The 16,642-nt window shown below is 33.1% G+C and overlaps 1 protein-coding gene across 6 annotated transcripts in view; it reads left to right on the forward strand.

Annotated features, from left to right (window-relative positions):
* The window catches only part of LOC135207469 (proto-oncogene tyrosine-protein kinase ROS-like), a 169,797-nt gene that overhangs the window by 139,969 nt on the left and 13,186 nt on the right, over nucleotides 1–16,642 (forward strand). For 4 of the 6 annotated variants that reach the window (XM_064239196.1, XM_064239199.1, XM_064239201.1 and 1 more), the window contains 22 exons: nucleotides 222–379; nucleotides 1,078–1,196; nucleotides 1,935–2,057; nucleotides 2,502–2,808; nucleotides 3,206–3,403; nucleotides 3,776–3,925; nucleotides 6,522–6,542; nucleotides 7,064–7,227; nucleotides 7,637–7,770; nucleotides 7,903–8,076; nucleotides 8,341–8,541; nucleotides 8,779–8,968; nucleotides 9,276–9,419; nucleotides 9,857–10,036; nucleotides 10,263–10,612; nucleotides 10,865–11,050; nucleotides 11,795–12,064; nucleotides 12,580–12,779; nucleotides 13,000–13,095; nucleotides 13,783–13,979; nucleotides 14,249–14,425; nucleotides 16,401–16,618. In XM_064239196.1, the coding sequence (XP_064095266.1) occupies nucleotides 222–379; nucleotides 1,078–1,196; nucleotides 1,935–2,057; nucleotides 2,502–2,808; nucleotides 3,206–3,403; nucleotides 3,776–3,925; nucleotides 6,522–6,542; nucleotides 7,064–7,227; nucleotides 7,637–7,770; nucleotides 7,903–8,076; nucleotides 8,341–8,541; nucleotides 8,779–8,968; nucleotides 9,276–9,419; nucleotides 9,857–10,036; nucleotides 10,263–10,612; nucleotides 10,865–11,050; nucleotides 11,795–12,064; nucleotides 12,580–12,779; nucleotides 13,000–13,095; nucleotides 13,783–13,979; nucleotides 14,249–14,425; nucleotides 16,401–16,618 (3,957 nt within the window). The remainder of the gene's footprint in view (nucleotides 1–221; nucleotides 380–1,077; nucleotides 1,197–1,934; nucleotides 2,058–2,501; nucleotides 2,809–3,205; nucleotides 3,404–3,775; nucleotides 3,926–6,521; nucleotides 6,543–7,063; nucleotides 7,228–7,636; nucleotides 7,771–7,902; nucleotides 8,077–8,340; nucleotides 8,542–8,778; nucleotides 8,969–9,275; nucleotides 9,420–9,856; nucleotides 10,037–10,262; nucleotides 10,613–10,864; nucleotides 11,051–11,794; nucleotides 12,065–12,579; nucleotides 12,780–12,999; nucleotides 13,096–13,782; nucleotides 13,980–14,248; nucleotides 14,426–16,400; nucleotides 16,619–16,642) is intronic. The other 2 variants (XM_064239198.1, XM_064239197.1) reach the window with 2 other exon arrangements.

The following is a 16,642-nucleotide window of genomic DNA, read 5'->3' on the forward strand; positions in this document are numbered from 1 at the left end:
AATAGTTTCAGTGCAAGAGAAAAATTAAGAACTGTCTATTGTATGTTAACAAATTCGAAATACATTTCGATATATCTCTGAAAACTGTCACATCGTTCACAAGTGTGACTGTAAAATGTCGTAAGGAGTGTCTATATGAAACATTAAGATGGCTGTAAGATACTTTGCAACAACAAACATAAAAAAACATTAACAAAGATAAGTATTGTCTGTCCCTTCAGGAGGTCAGAGCCGTGCCCCTTGACGGCTCTCGCGTGGAGGTGACTTGGGAAGCGCCCCTGTTTCCTGGCGGGGATCTCATCACCTATACGCTCTACTCCAAAGACATCGAGGGACTCCGGGAGCTGAGAGACAATATCGATGCCTCCAGTGAGAGAAGGTAAGGAAGGACCTCCTTTAGGACCCCTCGATTGCCAGCCTTCTTTTCTTGCTAATTGAGATGGATCAACGATTCGAGTTCCCTAAACCGTTTTGTTGGCCATATGGCCAGGAATTCTGACCATCATTTTTATACATAATATGTATATGTCTAACGTTTATATTTCTTTTTCTTTTCCGTCGCCAGCATCTTTAGCACCATCATAATCTTTGGTAATATTTTGAAAGGGCTAGTGTAGATATTCACATTTCCTTTCATTGTTTGGCAAATTTCTTAGTGGGAAATAGTCAATCCTTATAATAACCAATAATGGCACTACGCACGTTTTGTACTCATGAATAAAACATTTTTTATTTATTATTTTTTTTTTACAAGATCAGGTATTCATAATTTCATTTTTCGTTTTGAGGCAGAAATGGATCGTTGTTTCCTATTGCTGACATTTTTATTCATATACTCTCCTTGCTCTGTGATCATACCCTCACTTCATCAGTTTTCTCATTGAATTTCTCTCGCTATCTTTTCCGCACGGGCTGTTTTTCCTGTAAGTTTTCTGCCGAATATTCGGTTTCGAAAAATTATATTTCGAATCATTCATTCTGTTCCTTAACGGTCAGCGTCTTCTCATTTTTTAACGGCAAGAGTGCCAATTTGTTCACCTGTTGATTTTATGTGTTTACCTATTTCTTTTTCCACAGGTACATCCTGTCAGAATTATCGGCCAATACCACTTATGTGTTGAACTTAACATCCACCAATCACCGGGGTGAAGGACCCGGGGTTTCCGTCCAAGTAACCACTTATCCAAGTTCAACAGGTAAAGACAGTAGGCCCTCTGTGCCCTACAAAGTACTTCACTACCTGTTTACTCTTGACTGTGGGATTCTCTGAGTAACCCACAATCACTCGTTCACTGCCTTACAGGAAGTGGATCCTATCACCTTTTCATCGCGAGCTGTTAAGAGACATTTCTTTCAGTCAGAGATTTTTATTGCTGTGGTGTTTGTTTAGTCATGTGTAGCAAGTAGAAGCTCCTAGCCTGAGTTTTATTTTCGTGAAAGATAACCAAGATAGACCAAATGAAAGCTTGAAATTTTGTTTTTACGTCTATGTGGCTTAATGAGTGCTGGAAAAATTAATGATTTCCCGAATTCATGTCAAGTTTTATTTTCGTGAAAGATAACCAAGATAGACCAAAGGAAAGCTTTTAGTTTTGTTTGTACATCTTTGTAGCTTAATGATTACAGGAAAAATTAAGGATTTCCCGAATTCGTGTCAAGTTAAATTATAATAATATATTATCAGAACTATCTGCTGACGTTTCATCTATTTCTGTTGTTCCTAAATGGAGATTGAAACCAAAACGTAGTACATTATTATATCTACTATATTATATATTATATATATAATATATATATATATATATATATATATATATATATATATGTATATATATGTGTGTGTGTGTGTGTGCACACGTGCGCTCTTGGCCATACAATTATTATCCTTTATTTCTAAAGTATAGATCTTTAAGAAAAATTCTGTCTATTTTCAGCCGTGAACGACGGAGCGGGTTATCTGCTGTTGACATCTGGACCCAGCCTTTTGAAACTCGGACTTGACATCATGGATACCCCTCAGCATGTGTACAACACACCTGGTGGATACAATATAACAGGTCTGTGAACATTATTTTTTTATATATATCTGCAAGGATGTGATATCCATCCCCAGATTTTTACAATTTCGTCCGTCTGTTGTCTTGGAATTGTTTAACTTTCTCAGAATACAGTAGTTCTTTAACGGTACAGGCACTTTGTGGGCTCACCTTTGTGATAAATAACAAAGTCCTTCTATTATAGCCTTTGCTTGAACATTTCACAAGGTATCAGTTCCACATAAGTTGCTAACTCAAACCGACCTGTAGTTGACACTTATAAACCAACGTGTACTTTACACTTGACATTCAATTTAAGAGATGTATCTAAAAATGCACCTCATCTAAAATGGTAGCATAGGAAAAATAATCGTTATACAGTAGCTGATAAGTACAGAAGCATGTTAAGCTGAGGTTCGCTAAGTCGAGTTGTTGCTTTAGAATTGTCTTTTCTCTGCTCGTCAGGCCTCGCTGTTCACATCCGCAGAGGTCTGATATATATATCGGATTCCAGTGGATCTATCTACCGGCTGGCCCCTGCGAACTCCACCGGACCTTCCACGTTGCTCACTAAGAGTCACATTCGCGGATACCCCCTGAGTCTTTCAGTGGACTGGCTGTATGGGTACCTGTACTACATCGTCCATTTGGAACCCCCCATGGACCACATGTGGCAACTTTGGCGCTGCGATCTGATGGGGAAGAACCCAGTGCTGATTCATGGGGAGTTGCACTACGAAGCGAAGCACCTACAAGTGGATCCATACAATGGGTATGAGGCCTTCCAGGTCGTGTCGTTAGGGTATTGAAGAGATGTAGGTTTCTCTCCTGTTTAATGTGTGTATGGTATAGCAGTAAGTAGACTAGATCTCTTAAGGCAAGATACTAGTTTTTTTTTTTTCAGGCAATGATTTAGATCTGCTTTTCTGAAAGATAATTGACCCATTGTCACATATAAACGGTTTAATTCTTTATTCCAGTTTAAAAACATCGGCAGATATCTCAAAATGCAGTTGCATGCTGTCCCTAATAAAATGTTTATTCATGGTTTCCAGATAAATAAAGTACACCCCTTTCACATGCAATATACTTAGTGAAATCACGCTATATGCTCTGTCTATGCATTTTCAATTAGAATTGTAATAAAAATGTTCGCCCTCTTCTCTCAGTTACATTTGGTGGATTTCTGAAGAAGAGGACGGAGGGTTGCACCGTTTAACCATTACGAATGAAGACCCACCAACAGTGAAACCCGAGGTTGTATTGAAAGGCCCGAATTTTGGTGGCCTAGTCTTGGACCCTCCCAATTTTCAAGTTCTTGTGGCAGATCGAAAAAACAACACGATGTTAGCCGTCTCACTTGATGGGTAAGCAGTTTATCTTATAGTACTGTCTAGAAATGTACGTTGTGTCATGTTCATGCTTAACTGTAGAGCAAATGAACAAATAATGCCTTGGAAGTTGTTGTATAGTGGTCCTTCATTGGAACGCTGCTAGCACTATGAAAGATGTGTCCCTTCAGCCCCTCATAGCATTGTTTTACATCTTTTCCTTTTCACTCGTTCCCTCAGATTTCCTTCTTCACTTGTCTTAAGCTCTGTCTTGCTCTACTGTTAGCGCCTTAAAAAACCAATTCTTTGTGCCAGTTCTGTGATAGTCAAGAAATGTAAATCGGGCATGTGATTGAATTACTTTATGAATATTGTGCTCACTGGCTCTTGAATTTTCTTTTGTTTCAGCACATCTGTGACCAATTTAAGAGCCAACACCCAGCAAGCTTACTTCAAGCAGCTCCGTTCAGTTGTGCATCTCAACAGCCGTTTCTTTTGGACAGATGGCAGTGAAGTGTACACTGAGGAACTGAATAAAGGAACATTTTACCACAACAGGTAAATTTCTCAAATGTTTCATGGTTATGGTAATTAATGACTCTAGATAGTGGTCATTTAAACGAGATAGAGTATTATTTATGATAATGAAGTAGGATCAAAACCGATATGTATTTTGCCAGTGTGTAGACCTTTAACAGTGCAGATATTTAAAAGTGCATATTTTTATGTTTCGTCTCTCTTTTTGACCAGACTTTCTTATGTTTCAGAGGAATGTTAAGAGGTTTTGAACCGTAATAAAACTAAGAAATTTTAGATAAATTCGCCGGAAACAAAGAAATCACTGTGAATTTTCAGATATTTCTGTACATAATCCTTTTTTTTTCAATGAACGGCAGATCTCTGTTTATTTATTTAAAAGTTTTTTATGCTTTTGTGATTTTTATTTGGTGTGAATGGCAGTGTCAATTGAGGCCTTAGAGGTGATGGATTGAATGAGTGTATGAAGGAGGCCTGTGCCATCTGAGTATCCCTATGAAGCTTTTGGCACACAACAATCTTGACAGTAAAATGGCCTAGCAGTTTTGTTGATAACACACACAAACACTTTCAGAATATAATACAGTAGCTGCACGTATGTTAAGCCAGATGTAATAGGATTTATGAAGCAAAAGTCAGTAATCCATACTCATTTGTAGCAGTATGATAATTTGGGATATTTTTAATTCTGCACTTTAACAATCGTACACTCTACACTGTCTTAGAAGCTTAGCACTCATTTTTGGCTTAGAGGCGCAACCTGTTCTAAATTCTTTTTATAAACTGCAGAAGATATCCTAGAGTTCGTATTTTAATTTTTGGATGTCGAGGATATAGAAGTAATTTATTGATTTAGACATAAGTATAGCCCTTTTTTTATATTAGGTTAAGATATTTCATTTGCGTGGATGATTGCCAGATTTTTTTATTTAAACTTCAATAGGTTACCTATACACAAGGGATTTAATTCTATTCATCGCAACCCCACTAATTATATACGTATGCCCATATATCGCTGTCCTTGATGTTTCCAGGCCCGTCAGTCTCTCGTCTGTTAGACAGAGGAAGAAAGTTTTCTGCACATCCCCTCTGGGTCTCTGTGTCAGTTTTATACCAATGAGCACCATTTATTGACCATTGTTTTCAAGTTTTTCCTTCAGGATTGTTGGCCTTTTTTCTCTTTTTCTATGTGATAAAATGGATGAATTCTTTAACCCTATTCACCTGGAGCAAGTTACTGTGCATATTATTGACTACAAGGCCCTGTGCACAGAGGGCACTCATCTATGCCCTTTGGATAGAGCATCTTAGGGTGATTTGTACCTGTCATTCCCGAACAAAACTATTTTCTTTCCGTGAGGCAGTTAATATTCCTTGTCAAGGCCTGCAGTGCCCATGTTACACCTATGTCTGACTCAAAGAAGGAACATGTAGTGCTTGTTACGCACATAGATTGAGAAGAACTGAGGAAATGTTCATTATAGTGCTTGTAGTAACTGCCAGTTCAAACATCATCGTATTTGTTTGTAAAAACGATCAGTTGGCAAAGACCACCCTCTTTTGTTATCTCTGCTTGACCAGAAACTACAGACCTTCTTTCAGATCCAGGGCTATACTCAGCACGAAGGAGATTTTGGAGATTTACATGACAGTGTAGGTTCTCCAAGAGGTCATGGCCACATTCAGTTGTCAGAAGTGAAGTATGGAAGCCATTAGGCTAATCGCTGCTTGAGAGATCTGAGTTGGTTGAGGATATCGAGACTCTCCTTCCTGACTGATAAAAGACTAAAGGTCCTTGGAAGCATGATGACTTCGATTTGGGCATATGATGAATTAGTGTGTACAAGAAAACATTTTTAGTTATCCATAGTTTTTCCTACATAATTATACTTTATACATACTTTTTTTATTTAAATACATGTTTGTCATTCTTCATAGTTGTCTCGGTGATAACCAAATTTCTTTAAAATACATGATGATCAACTTTCTTAAAACACCGAGTACAGTTCTGCATTACCATGCAAATATTTCCCCAAGCAATATATGACTGAGGCACCATATGCAGTTTTTCTTTGTCCTAGACAAATGCTCTTGTAGTGTAGTTTTATTCCATTCCTTAGATTCATGTCTTTATTGGTACATATGTTAATTGGTTAAGCATCAGTGCGAGGTAAAACTACTTCCTCAGAGCAGTTTTTTGGCTAGCAGTGCAATGCCAATTTTACATGTAACAATAAAGCAATGTGAAACACAAATTCTTTAAAATCTGTACTGAACTGAACCATATTGGATATTTTATTTTCTATCAATTCAGGCAACAAAGTAATTTTTATCATAACAGTATTTTTTCCACTTTTGTGTGTAATAGTTGATGAGATGTGGGTGTTGTCTCATTTATAGAATTATAGTATGTAAATTTGGTCATAAAACAAGTTTACTAATAAACTCGTATTTTACAAGCCCAAGTAACCCTCATGAACATAATTCTGGAATCATCAGGGTGCTGTAGAGGTCTAATCGACAAATCATTTCATTTCATGTTGTATTATCAGAATTCACAATCTCACAAGATATCTTAATAATGAACTTTCCCACCTTTTTGCTATCCACCATCCAGTGGCTGGAGCACCGTCGACAGGTCAGTGGGAAGTAAATCGGATAGATAATGACTTACTGCTCCCTATAAAGCAATGGCAATAAAGCGAGTAAAACAGGTGCATGTTTCCTGCTATGCCCCTTCGATTATTTTTTTATTACCTTATTAATTTTTTTATGTTTAAAAGTTTATATAAAAGTCAGTATATTATTTAGCTTCCCTTGGCAGTACTGGTGAAACCCCAACTGAAATTACTACTAAAAAAATTTTCCTAACGGCTTTTCTGTGCTGCTTTTATCTTTTTTTATTTTCATGAGTGACTTTTCACATCAGTTCAGCACGGATGATGATGTGCTGCAATAGAACATAGCACAGTATTATTTATTTTTTTAACTTACCTATGCCTTATTCTTTGGCTTTACCTGTCAGGTATTAGGTTTTGATAATACTGTTGACTTACCATTACCCAATGAGTTATATAGATGAAGAATAATTTGCCATGATCCGTGGATGAAATGCAGATACTTTGTTCATGTTTTTAATGCCATTTCCATTGTCTTCAGCTACCTCGTTGTCAGTGGCGTCAGTGTCGGGACATTAGTAGCAGTTCATGCATCAACACAACCCGTACCAGTACCTCTGAACCCTCCAAGTGACCTTCAAGCAGTTTTTACAAGGACATCAGCTTCACTGAGTTGGAATTCTCCAGCTTTGCCAGCTTTAATGGGTAAGGTTACAGGATCTGAAGATTGTTCTCATGAAGGATATATATGGGTGTTGTACTAATCTACTTTGTCAAGTTGTGTTTTTATTTGAATAAATTCTGTTATCACAGATATTATAGTTTAAGAATATTTCACTGATGAAGTCCACAATGAAGTTAGTGTAAATATAGATTTAAAAAGATACTGTATGTAAAATGAGAACTGGACTGAGATTGATAAGGAGAATCAAGCAGGTTCTCGAAATATATTACACTGGCACCATTGTGGATTTCTTCACCACTCTAGTGACTCATGTGAATGAGATTTTTATTATTTCATCGTTAACCAATACAAGTCTCCAATGAATACTGAATTGCCTTTTCATTTCTCATGCACTGTAATGTAAGTATGAGTTTCATTTGACATCATCAGGTGCTGGTGCTTGGCAGAAGTGGTGGTATGAGATGCATATCCAGGAAGGACAAAAAATAATGTACAACAAGAATATTAGTGACACCTCCTATCAGGCAAAGAACCTTAGGCCTGGTACTTTTTACATTATCAAGGTATGCAGTTGCACTGTTGATCTTTTTCTAGAAGCTGTATTCTCTTATTGTGAAATTATTTAATTTTGGCGGAAGGGGATTGTGGTGTTATCAGTTTCATATATGCTTTATAAATTTCTAATCCCTTATTAGGTGCAAGCCTATTCTGTTGGAGGAAATGGCCCTTGGAGTCGAGAATTCAGAGGTCGTACCTTAGATGCATCTGAAACTGCACCACAGCTGGTATGGGCAATTAATAGAGAAATTATGATAACTAATCTTGTTGGAAGTGAAGGCAAAGTTTTGGTGTCACAAGAAACACTTCAGGTACGTATTTCATTAGCTGATTTCTAAATTTTACATACCTTATTGTCTTACTACTTCGTATGTAGTATCTATAAAAAAACAATATATTTGAGGTAATTTAGTTTTGTTTTATTGCAATAGATTTTTTCTTATAAGTCATACTGAGGTAACCAGTTCAATTCTTTACTTTCTTGGAATTTTGTAGAAGCTCTGTTCATATATGCTTATACGTACTGTAATGTCTTGATTATTCAGAGTGGCCTCTAACGAGTTCTTTATCCACAGAATAAACTAAAAGATGGAAGAATTGCAGATCTTGCATTTTTTCGAGACCTGTTGGTGCTTGCCGTAAACAACCAAAGTGTTTTCCTGCTAAACATGACATCGTCGCAGTTTACCGAAGTACCAAACACTCATGGAGTCCTTTCTGTCTCAGTGGAGTGGATTACACAGCGATTGTTTTGGGCTAATCCACACAGACAAATGGTAATTCACTCTTTTCTCCTGCTATATAAAAGGCATTTTAATTTCTTGATGGCATTAAATTTTTCAGCTCAGAAATGTATAGTAGCTCTTTGCTCAACTTCAGTTAAATATGGTATCAAGAGTTTCTTTCTTCAGCACCCTACTATTTATGAATTGGCCATATATTTGTGTCCTTAGGTAATTTCTATATCAAGACAACAGATGATATTTCAGTTCTTTGTTTATTATTCTCCACAGATTGGATGGACAAGCCTTGACGGGCTCTCACAGGGCCCTTTGAATGTGGTAACAGCTGCTCGAGAGGTTAGGGTGGATGCACTGCATGGCCGCCTTTTCTGGACCACACCTCATGCTTTACTAGTTTCAACTTTGGCTGGTCGTAACATTTCAGCAATTCATCAGGAAGGAATCTTTAGTGGCAAACAAGGTGAGAAATTATAAGTAGAAGAAGAATGCACCATAAATTGTTGAAAATTAAAGCAATGCATTACGGAGAAACCATACTCATAATTTATAACTCTGAAAGTTTTAGTAAATCATTAATACATGAATGTTTCGAAAGAATTAATTTAGATATAATGTAAGGAGTGCAGTCGATAACAAAAAAAAAGGAAAGAATTATTTTTAATCTTATGAGATAGTGTTGAGAATATTGTAACTATTTGGATTATTTGTTGTTACTTATTTTTTGCTGTGATTTTGTGATTAAATTCCCAATTTTCTGATAATTTCAGTGTATGGGTTAACTGTAGATACTAAAGGTTCTCGAATATGGTGGATTGTGAGAGATGCAGAAGGCTGTCGATTGTTTGGGGCACATATCGATGAAGAGGTGACCAAATTTGAACCCAAATTCCTCCCCTACACTGTAAAATTAGGTAAGCTGAAAATTATGTTTTTGTTTCTTTTTTTATGAAAAGAATTTTTGTCAAATCTGTGCTCTCTTGTAAGTGGAGGTAGGTTACTGGCAGTAGAGGGACTGATAATAATTATGCATCTCTTAACTGTTATCGGCTTAATTATATGGTGTCAGAGAAGTTTAATATATCTAGACTGTAACTGACCTGCAACTTACTCCATGCACTTCACAACTTAGTTTTCATTATTTGTATTTCCTCATCTTCTTTATCTCTTCTACAGTCTCTGCCTTGTCTCAGATTGTAGATTTTTTTTCTATGGTTCCATGCTTTCAGTCCATACTGGAATGTTTAAATGTTGACAGTCTTAGAGGGCCGGCTATTTTTATTCAGGTACACACGGTATATTTTTTGTAAGATCATAAGACCGTGATTTTAAATGTCATCGTCTTTTACAGGACCTATGTGGTACTTGAGTGAGCGTTTGTTATGGCTGGGGGAGGATGGTAATGTGGTGGTTTCAGACACAAGTCTCAATAATTCTGCCTCCCTCCATACCTCCAGTCTTGGTGTGTCTCACTTCACTGTGATGTTACCAGATCTTCAGCCAATGCCAAGTATGTGTTGTACTGGAACAAGTAAGTTGATTTTTTATGATTCCACAAAAAGGTGATTAGAAAAATATTGCGGAAATAGATACCAGTAATGTAATGTACTGTGTTGAATTAGTGTTTTGCACACCATTTTCACTTGTCTTATATTTTACATAATGTCAAAATGAGATGATTTCATAGGTACTGAATTTCTCAGATCATAATATTTACAGCTAATATGTAACTCGTTTTTTAATGTTCCTTTTCCTAGACGGTGTCCGAATTCCAGTTGTTATCCCAGACCCAATTGATGCAGCCTCAGTCAGGATTAAAGGGACATGGGAGAACTTTGTACTAGAGTGGTCATCAATAGATAACGTTAATTATGGCAACCTTACTTACGAGGTGATCATTGATAATGGCATTCATAAGAGGGCAATTCTCACAAGAAATAGAAGCATTTCTTATGATGAAGCCCTCCCCCCATACTCAACCCTCAAGGTGTCTGTTAGAGGTATCACAGATTGGAGTGTAGGTAGCAAGCTCATCAAGGTCCTGAAAACTCCCCCATCAATACCAGAAGCCCCAGAAGACCTTCGAACATTTGTGCAGAAAGTTCAGGTATTCGAGTGTTTGATTACTTTTATGTTTTATACACATTAACAAGAATTTGTAATATGTAAAACATCTCATATTAAAATCAAATCTGTTTTAAAAGATCAAGAGAATAATTCGTAATGTTAATTGAATGAAGAGATTGATGTCAAAGACTGATTTAAGTGATATATAAATTTCCTTGGATATTGAATGTTTTAATACTAGTCTTAAGAAAAATGCATTATGAATTTGAATGCTAAAAGAATGTTCTTTCAGGATTCATTGGCGACAATCCATTTACGTTGGTCTCCACCAGAGAAGCCAAATGGAAAGATATTACAATATGAAGTGATCTACTGTGTCTCAGAGGAAGAACAAGATTGTCATAGCAAGTTGGTTAATGGAAAGGAAAACCAGCTCAGTATTGAAAACCTGAGCTCTGACCAAGTGTATCGGTTCAAGGTCAGTCATTTGCTGGAAAGGGTGATGAATGTAATTAAAATGATAGCTTACTAGGCTACTACCATTTAATACTCTTAAAGCTGGTTGTGTGAAAGAATAGAATATTGCTAGTATATGATTAATTTTACAATGGCTATTTTATGAAAGTAGCATGCATGTTATTTTTTCATCCAATGTTATGTGAAAGTTGATTCAGATGATTGTCTTTTCATCCACCATTGTATGAAAACAGCTTCAGTATTATTCTCATCCACTATTTTGTTTAAATTCACTGTTACGTGTTCATCAACTATCATGCCGAAGTTCATCAGCTTTTCAGCCGCTGATATCTTAAAGCACATTCAGTCTGACATTTTAATCCACTATGTATTGTGTGAAAACAGTAATGGTCATCTCACCTCTCTAGAAATTAAGAAAATAATGAATGGTTTAGATAAGTTCTTGTTATAGAGTTGAGTTTACCTAAAGGTCTTTTATTTTGACTCTTATTTTGAATATATATGTTGCTGTTTGTAAACTGCTGAAATTGCATTCATAAAATCAGTGGATATGATAGAGCACCACTATGCCCATAGTTTTTTTTTTCTACCAAAAAGACAGGTTAGGTGTAACAGTACTATTATAAAAAGACTGACCCATGCCAAAGTTCCTCCTTCCTTCTATTTTTGAGGTGACACTCTCTTTCATAGCTTATCCATACAATAACCAGAATCCAGTTTAAGAAAATTCTTACCTTTATTTAAGGTTGCTGCTATTAGCGAAGTGGGTAAGGGGCCATACAGCTCTGAGGTTACAGAGGCAGTACAGAAACACACTCCAACCCCTTCTCTCTTAGTGCTGAGCACTGAGACTCTGATAAAGCTTGATGCAGATTTACAAGAGGAGAGTGAACTGCTCAGCGAGAGCTCAAGAGTCCGCTGGGTGACACCATTACTGAAGACTTCATCATTTGTCTGGATGGACGTGAATTCTGATGTATTTTTGACTAACCTGCAGACAAATTTTACCAAAAGGGTATGTAATCGTATTACTGTCTTGTATTTTTCATTTATCTTAATTCTTTAGTATGAAATCTGGAAATGTTATGTAACTTATGGCTGCTCCCTCTCCCCCCATTGTCATATTCATAACTCTTCACTACCCCCTCCCCTCTCAAGGCATTACGTTATTTTTTAACAGCTCTTTATAACCTTTCCCCTGTGTAGTTGAAGTTCAGTGTAGGTTACTAGCTTGCTGAATGAAATGAAGTGGAAGCCAAACACTCCAGATTGGTTTTCCTTGCATTATCCAGTTGCAAGTTATCCACAGGGAAGAATTTCAGATATGGTGTCAGAACTTTTTCAGAAAAATTACTGCAGTTGAAAAAAAGTGTACTTAAACAATTTTCAACATCCTAGATTTAATAACAGTATGGTACTTGTATATTATTTATACTGCATATAATTTATAGGCCTTCACATTTATTCTTAAACTGCTTGGTTTAGATTTTTTTGTTTATATATAATTTTGAATGTTTGCTTTATTCATAGCTCCTGAGACTCTCTGGACAAGGAGTTGGCTTAGCTGCAGACTGGGTCGGAGAAGTAATTGCTTATGCAGAGAGACCTCAGTCGGCAGCAAATGAAGTAAATATTCGGACTCATGATATTGAACATGGAGAAACGAGGCCAATTGCCAGATTTAGTCTTGCTGACCAGATCAAGAAGTTCTTGCTATCTCCAATGACCAGGTATTAAGCAATGTGATATTGATTTTCTGTAATGTTCATATCAAACCAGTGGCTTATTATCTCAGGGTCTTTTCTGGCTCTAGTTTTGGCTCTAGTTTTCCCTTAGTCAGTCCTGTTTCAGAACAACCAATCCTTCTGATTCATTTGGGATTTTATAAATTTTTTTTTCCACAAGACTGACAGAATTGTTTGAATGATATGGATTTTTTTTCATCCCCAGTCATTTGTTCCTTCTACATGAAGGACATCGTGGTCTTCAGCTGTCAGTGATGAGTCTTGCTTTCGGCACTTTGAATGATGTTTTCAACCAAGAAAGGTATAATTCAAATTTTTTCATAAAATGTTTTAAGTTTTTTCCAATTCCAATACATATTGTATAGTCTTTTATAGTAATAAATCAGTTTACTTTGGCTCTTATTTGCACTAATCTATATATGGCCATATTCAGGCTTTGTTTACTTTGTTGCATTAGCATACACATTATATATTACCATTGCTAGCTTTTTTTCTCTGGTATATTTAGAATCTATTTATACTTAGAAAAGTGAGCTACAGGGACTTTTCACCGGGCGACACAGATCTTCCCCCAGAAATAGATTTTTCCTTCGTCAAAATCCCTTATTAATATAATTTTTTTTTTTTTTAAATTTTTAAAATATATATTATATATTATATATATATATTATAGAATATTATATATATATATATATATATTATATATATATATGATTATATATTATATTATATATATAATATAATATTATATATAATAAAATCATAATATATTATAAAATTAATATTATTATCTATATATATTATCATATATATATATATATATATATATATATATAGTATATATAATATATATATATATATATATATATATATATATATAATATATATTATATAGATAATATATTAATAAAAAGTAATATATTTGATCCCTATTTTGTCCCTTTCATTACCATGTGGGTAGTATATGTGGTATTTTTCATTTCAACAGTAGGACCCAAGACTGTACTTGTTTGAAGACACCAGCTTTGGCTGGTGGAGTTGCTCTCGACACGACCAATACGTCAGATATAAAGATCTATTTTGTAGCAACAGGATCTTCAACATCAAGAGCCTCAGCAGTTTTCAGAGCTGATTTATCTGGATGTCACTGTGAGGAAGTTTTTGTTCCAGAGGAATTTGGTTATGGTATGCTCCAGTCATTTTTGTTTGATTACTATAAAGTGTACTTAAATGTTACCGTTCAGGGTTCATTCTGTTGAGGCCTTTCTGGATCCTTAAGTAACTATATTAAAGTTTAATTACTTAGAAAGTGATACTACTTGTAAAAACTTCAAATAGTGGTTTTGTTGTGGCAAAGTCTTATTTAGTATATTGGTATTTCAGTAAAAAAAATAAAAATAATTAATTAATCCACCTCTCTCACTTTGACATATGATCATTTTTTTTATTTGCAGGAAGTTGTGCCGAAATTGCTGTAGATTTTTCTCACCTTTATTGTTATGCAGCTGTAAATCAGACGTTGCTTTGGTTTTCAAAAGCTGGCATAACCTCAGCTGACAAACTTCATTTTCAAACTTTGTATAATGCTTCAGCCCTCATTCCCTTGGATTTAGCAACTCAGCCAATGCCAGGTAAGATCATTAAGAAATGTAAATTATGATATGAAAGTTCAGTTAAATTACAAACCCTTTATTTATTGGCTTATTACTCCATGACCCAGCTAAAGGACAAATAAAGTGCCAAATGTTGCTTAAGCTATCACAACGGTGGTTTTTTTTTTTTTTCAGTATGTTAGATAATGTTCTTAAAAGAAGAGAACATTATGTCTTGAGCTAATGCACATGTCTCATATTTTATATCACTTGCTATTGTTCAAAAGAAGTAGGAACTCAAGTGCTGTACTTATACAGTATCTGAGGCATTACCTAGGCAGGCCACATACCTTGCATACCAGTAAGTTTTACATAACCTCCCAACCCACCAGTAACTCAAAGTGATAAAATTTCATATGAACTTATTCTAATGAAATACTATCACTAGTTTATGGTGGGTCAGGAATTTAGGTAAAACTCTCATAAGCAAGATGGGCAGCTTGGCGAGGTAAAGCACTACAATTAAGTACGTACTACTCAAGTTCCAACTTAAATATCTCGAGTTAAAAGGTTAAAAGTGGTAATATTTGCTTTAAACAGCTTCTAAGCATATATTACACAATAATGGATATTGTACAGTATTTGTGAATGGACAAATATATTTAAAGTTTCTTTTGGCGTTAGTTATCTTTTCTTTTATATATGTTATATATATATATATATATATATATATATATATATAGTATATATATATATATATATATATATAATATATGTATATATATATATATATATATATATATATATATATATATATATATATATATATATATATATATATATATATATATATATATATATATATATATATATATATATATATATATATATATATATATATATATATATTATATATATATATATATATATATATATATATATATATATAATATATATATATATATATATATATATATATATATATATATATATATTATATATATATATATATATATATATATATATATATATATATATATATATATATATATATATATATATATATATATATATATATATATATATATATATATATAATATATATATATATATATATATATATATATATATATATATATATATATATATATATATATGTATATATATATATATATATATATATATATATTATATATATATATATATATATATGCATATATATATATATCCATATGTATATATATATATATATATATATATATATATATATATATATATATATATGTATATATATGTGTATATATATAATATATGTATATATATATATATATATATATATAGATATATATATTATATATATATAATATATATATATAGTATATATATATATATATATATATATATATATATATATATATACTATATATATATATATATATATATAATATATATATATATATATATATACACGTATATATATATACTATATATATATATATATATATATATATATATATATATATATATATATATATATATATATATATATATATACATATATATATATATATATATATATATATATATATATATATATATATATATACTATATATATAAACATATATATATATATATATATATATATATATATATATATATATATATATATATATATATATACTATATATATATATATATACACATATATATATATAACATATATAATATATATATACATATATATATATATATATATATATGCATATATATATATATATCATATATATATATATATATATACATATATATATATACATATATATATATATATATATATATATATATATATATATATATATATCTATATATATATATATATATATATATATATATATATATATATATATATATATATATATATATATATATATATATATATATATATATATATACACACACACACATTTTTATACATACGTACTATATACTATATATATTTTTTGCTTTTTGCAGAAGCGAACTGCCTTGTTGTTTCAAACTATTCAAAAACTCCAGAATTGGGTGGCAGTGGAGAATATGCAATAGCTGTGAAACTGACTGTTCCAGAAACAGAAAGTGAAGATTGTATGACCATGACCCTTCTGCCAGTTATTTATATTGTATACTTCGGACCAGTGATGCCAACAGGCTCTGATTCATGCCTGACTAATGTCTCTTATTGCCAGCAAGTCGTAAGTACTGATCTGCTGCTTGTA

The sequence above is a fragment of the Macrobrachium nipponense genome, chromosome 32, assembly GCF_015104395.2.
Source record: "Macrobrachium nipponense isolate FS-2020 chromosome 32, ASM1510439v2, whole genome shotgun sequence".
NCBI lineage: Eukaryota > Metazoa > Arthropoda > Malacostraca > Decapoda > Palaemonidae > Macrobrachium > Macrobrachium nipponense.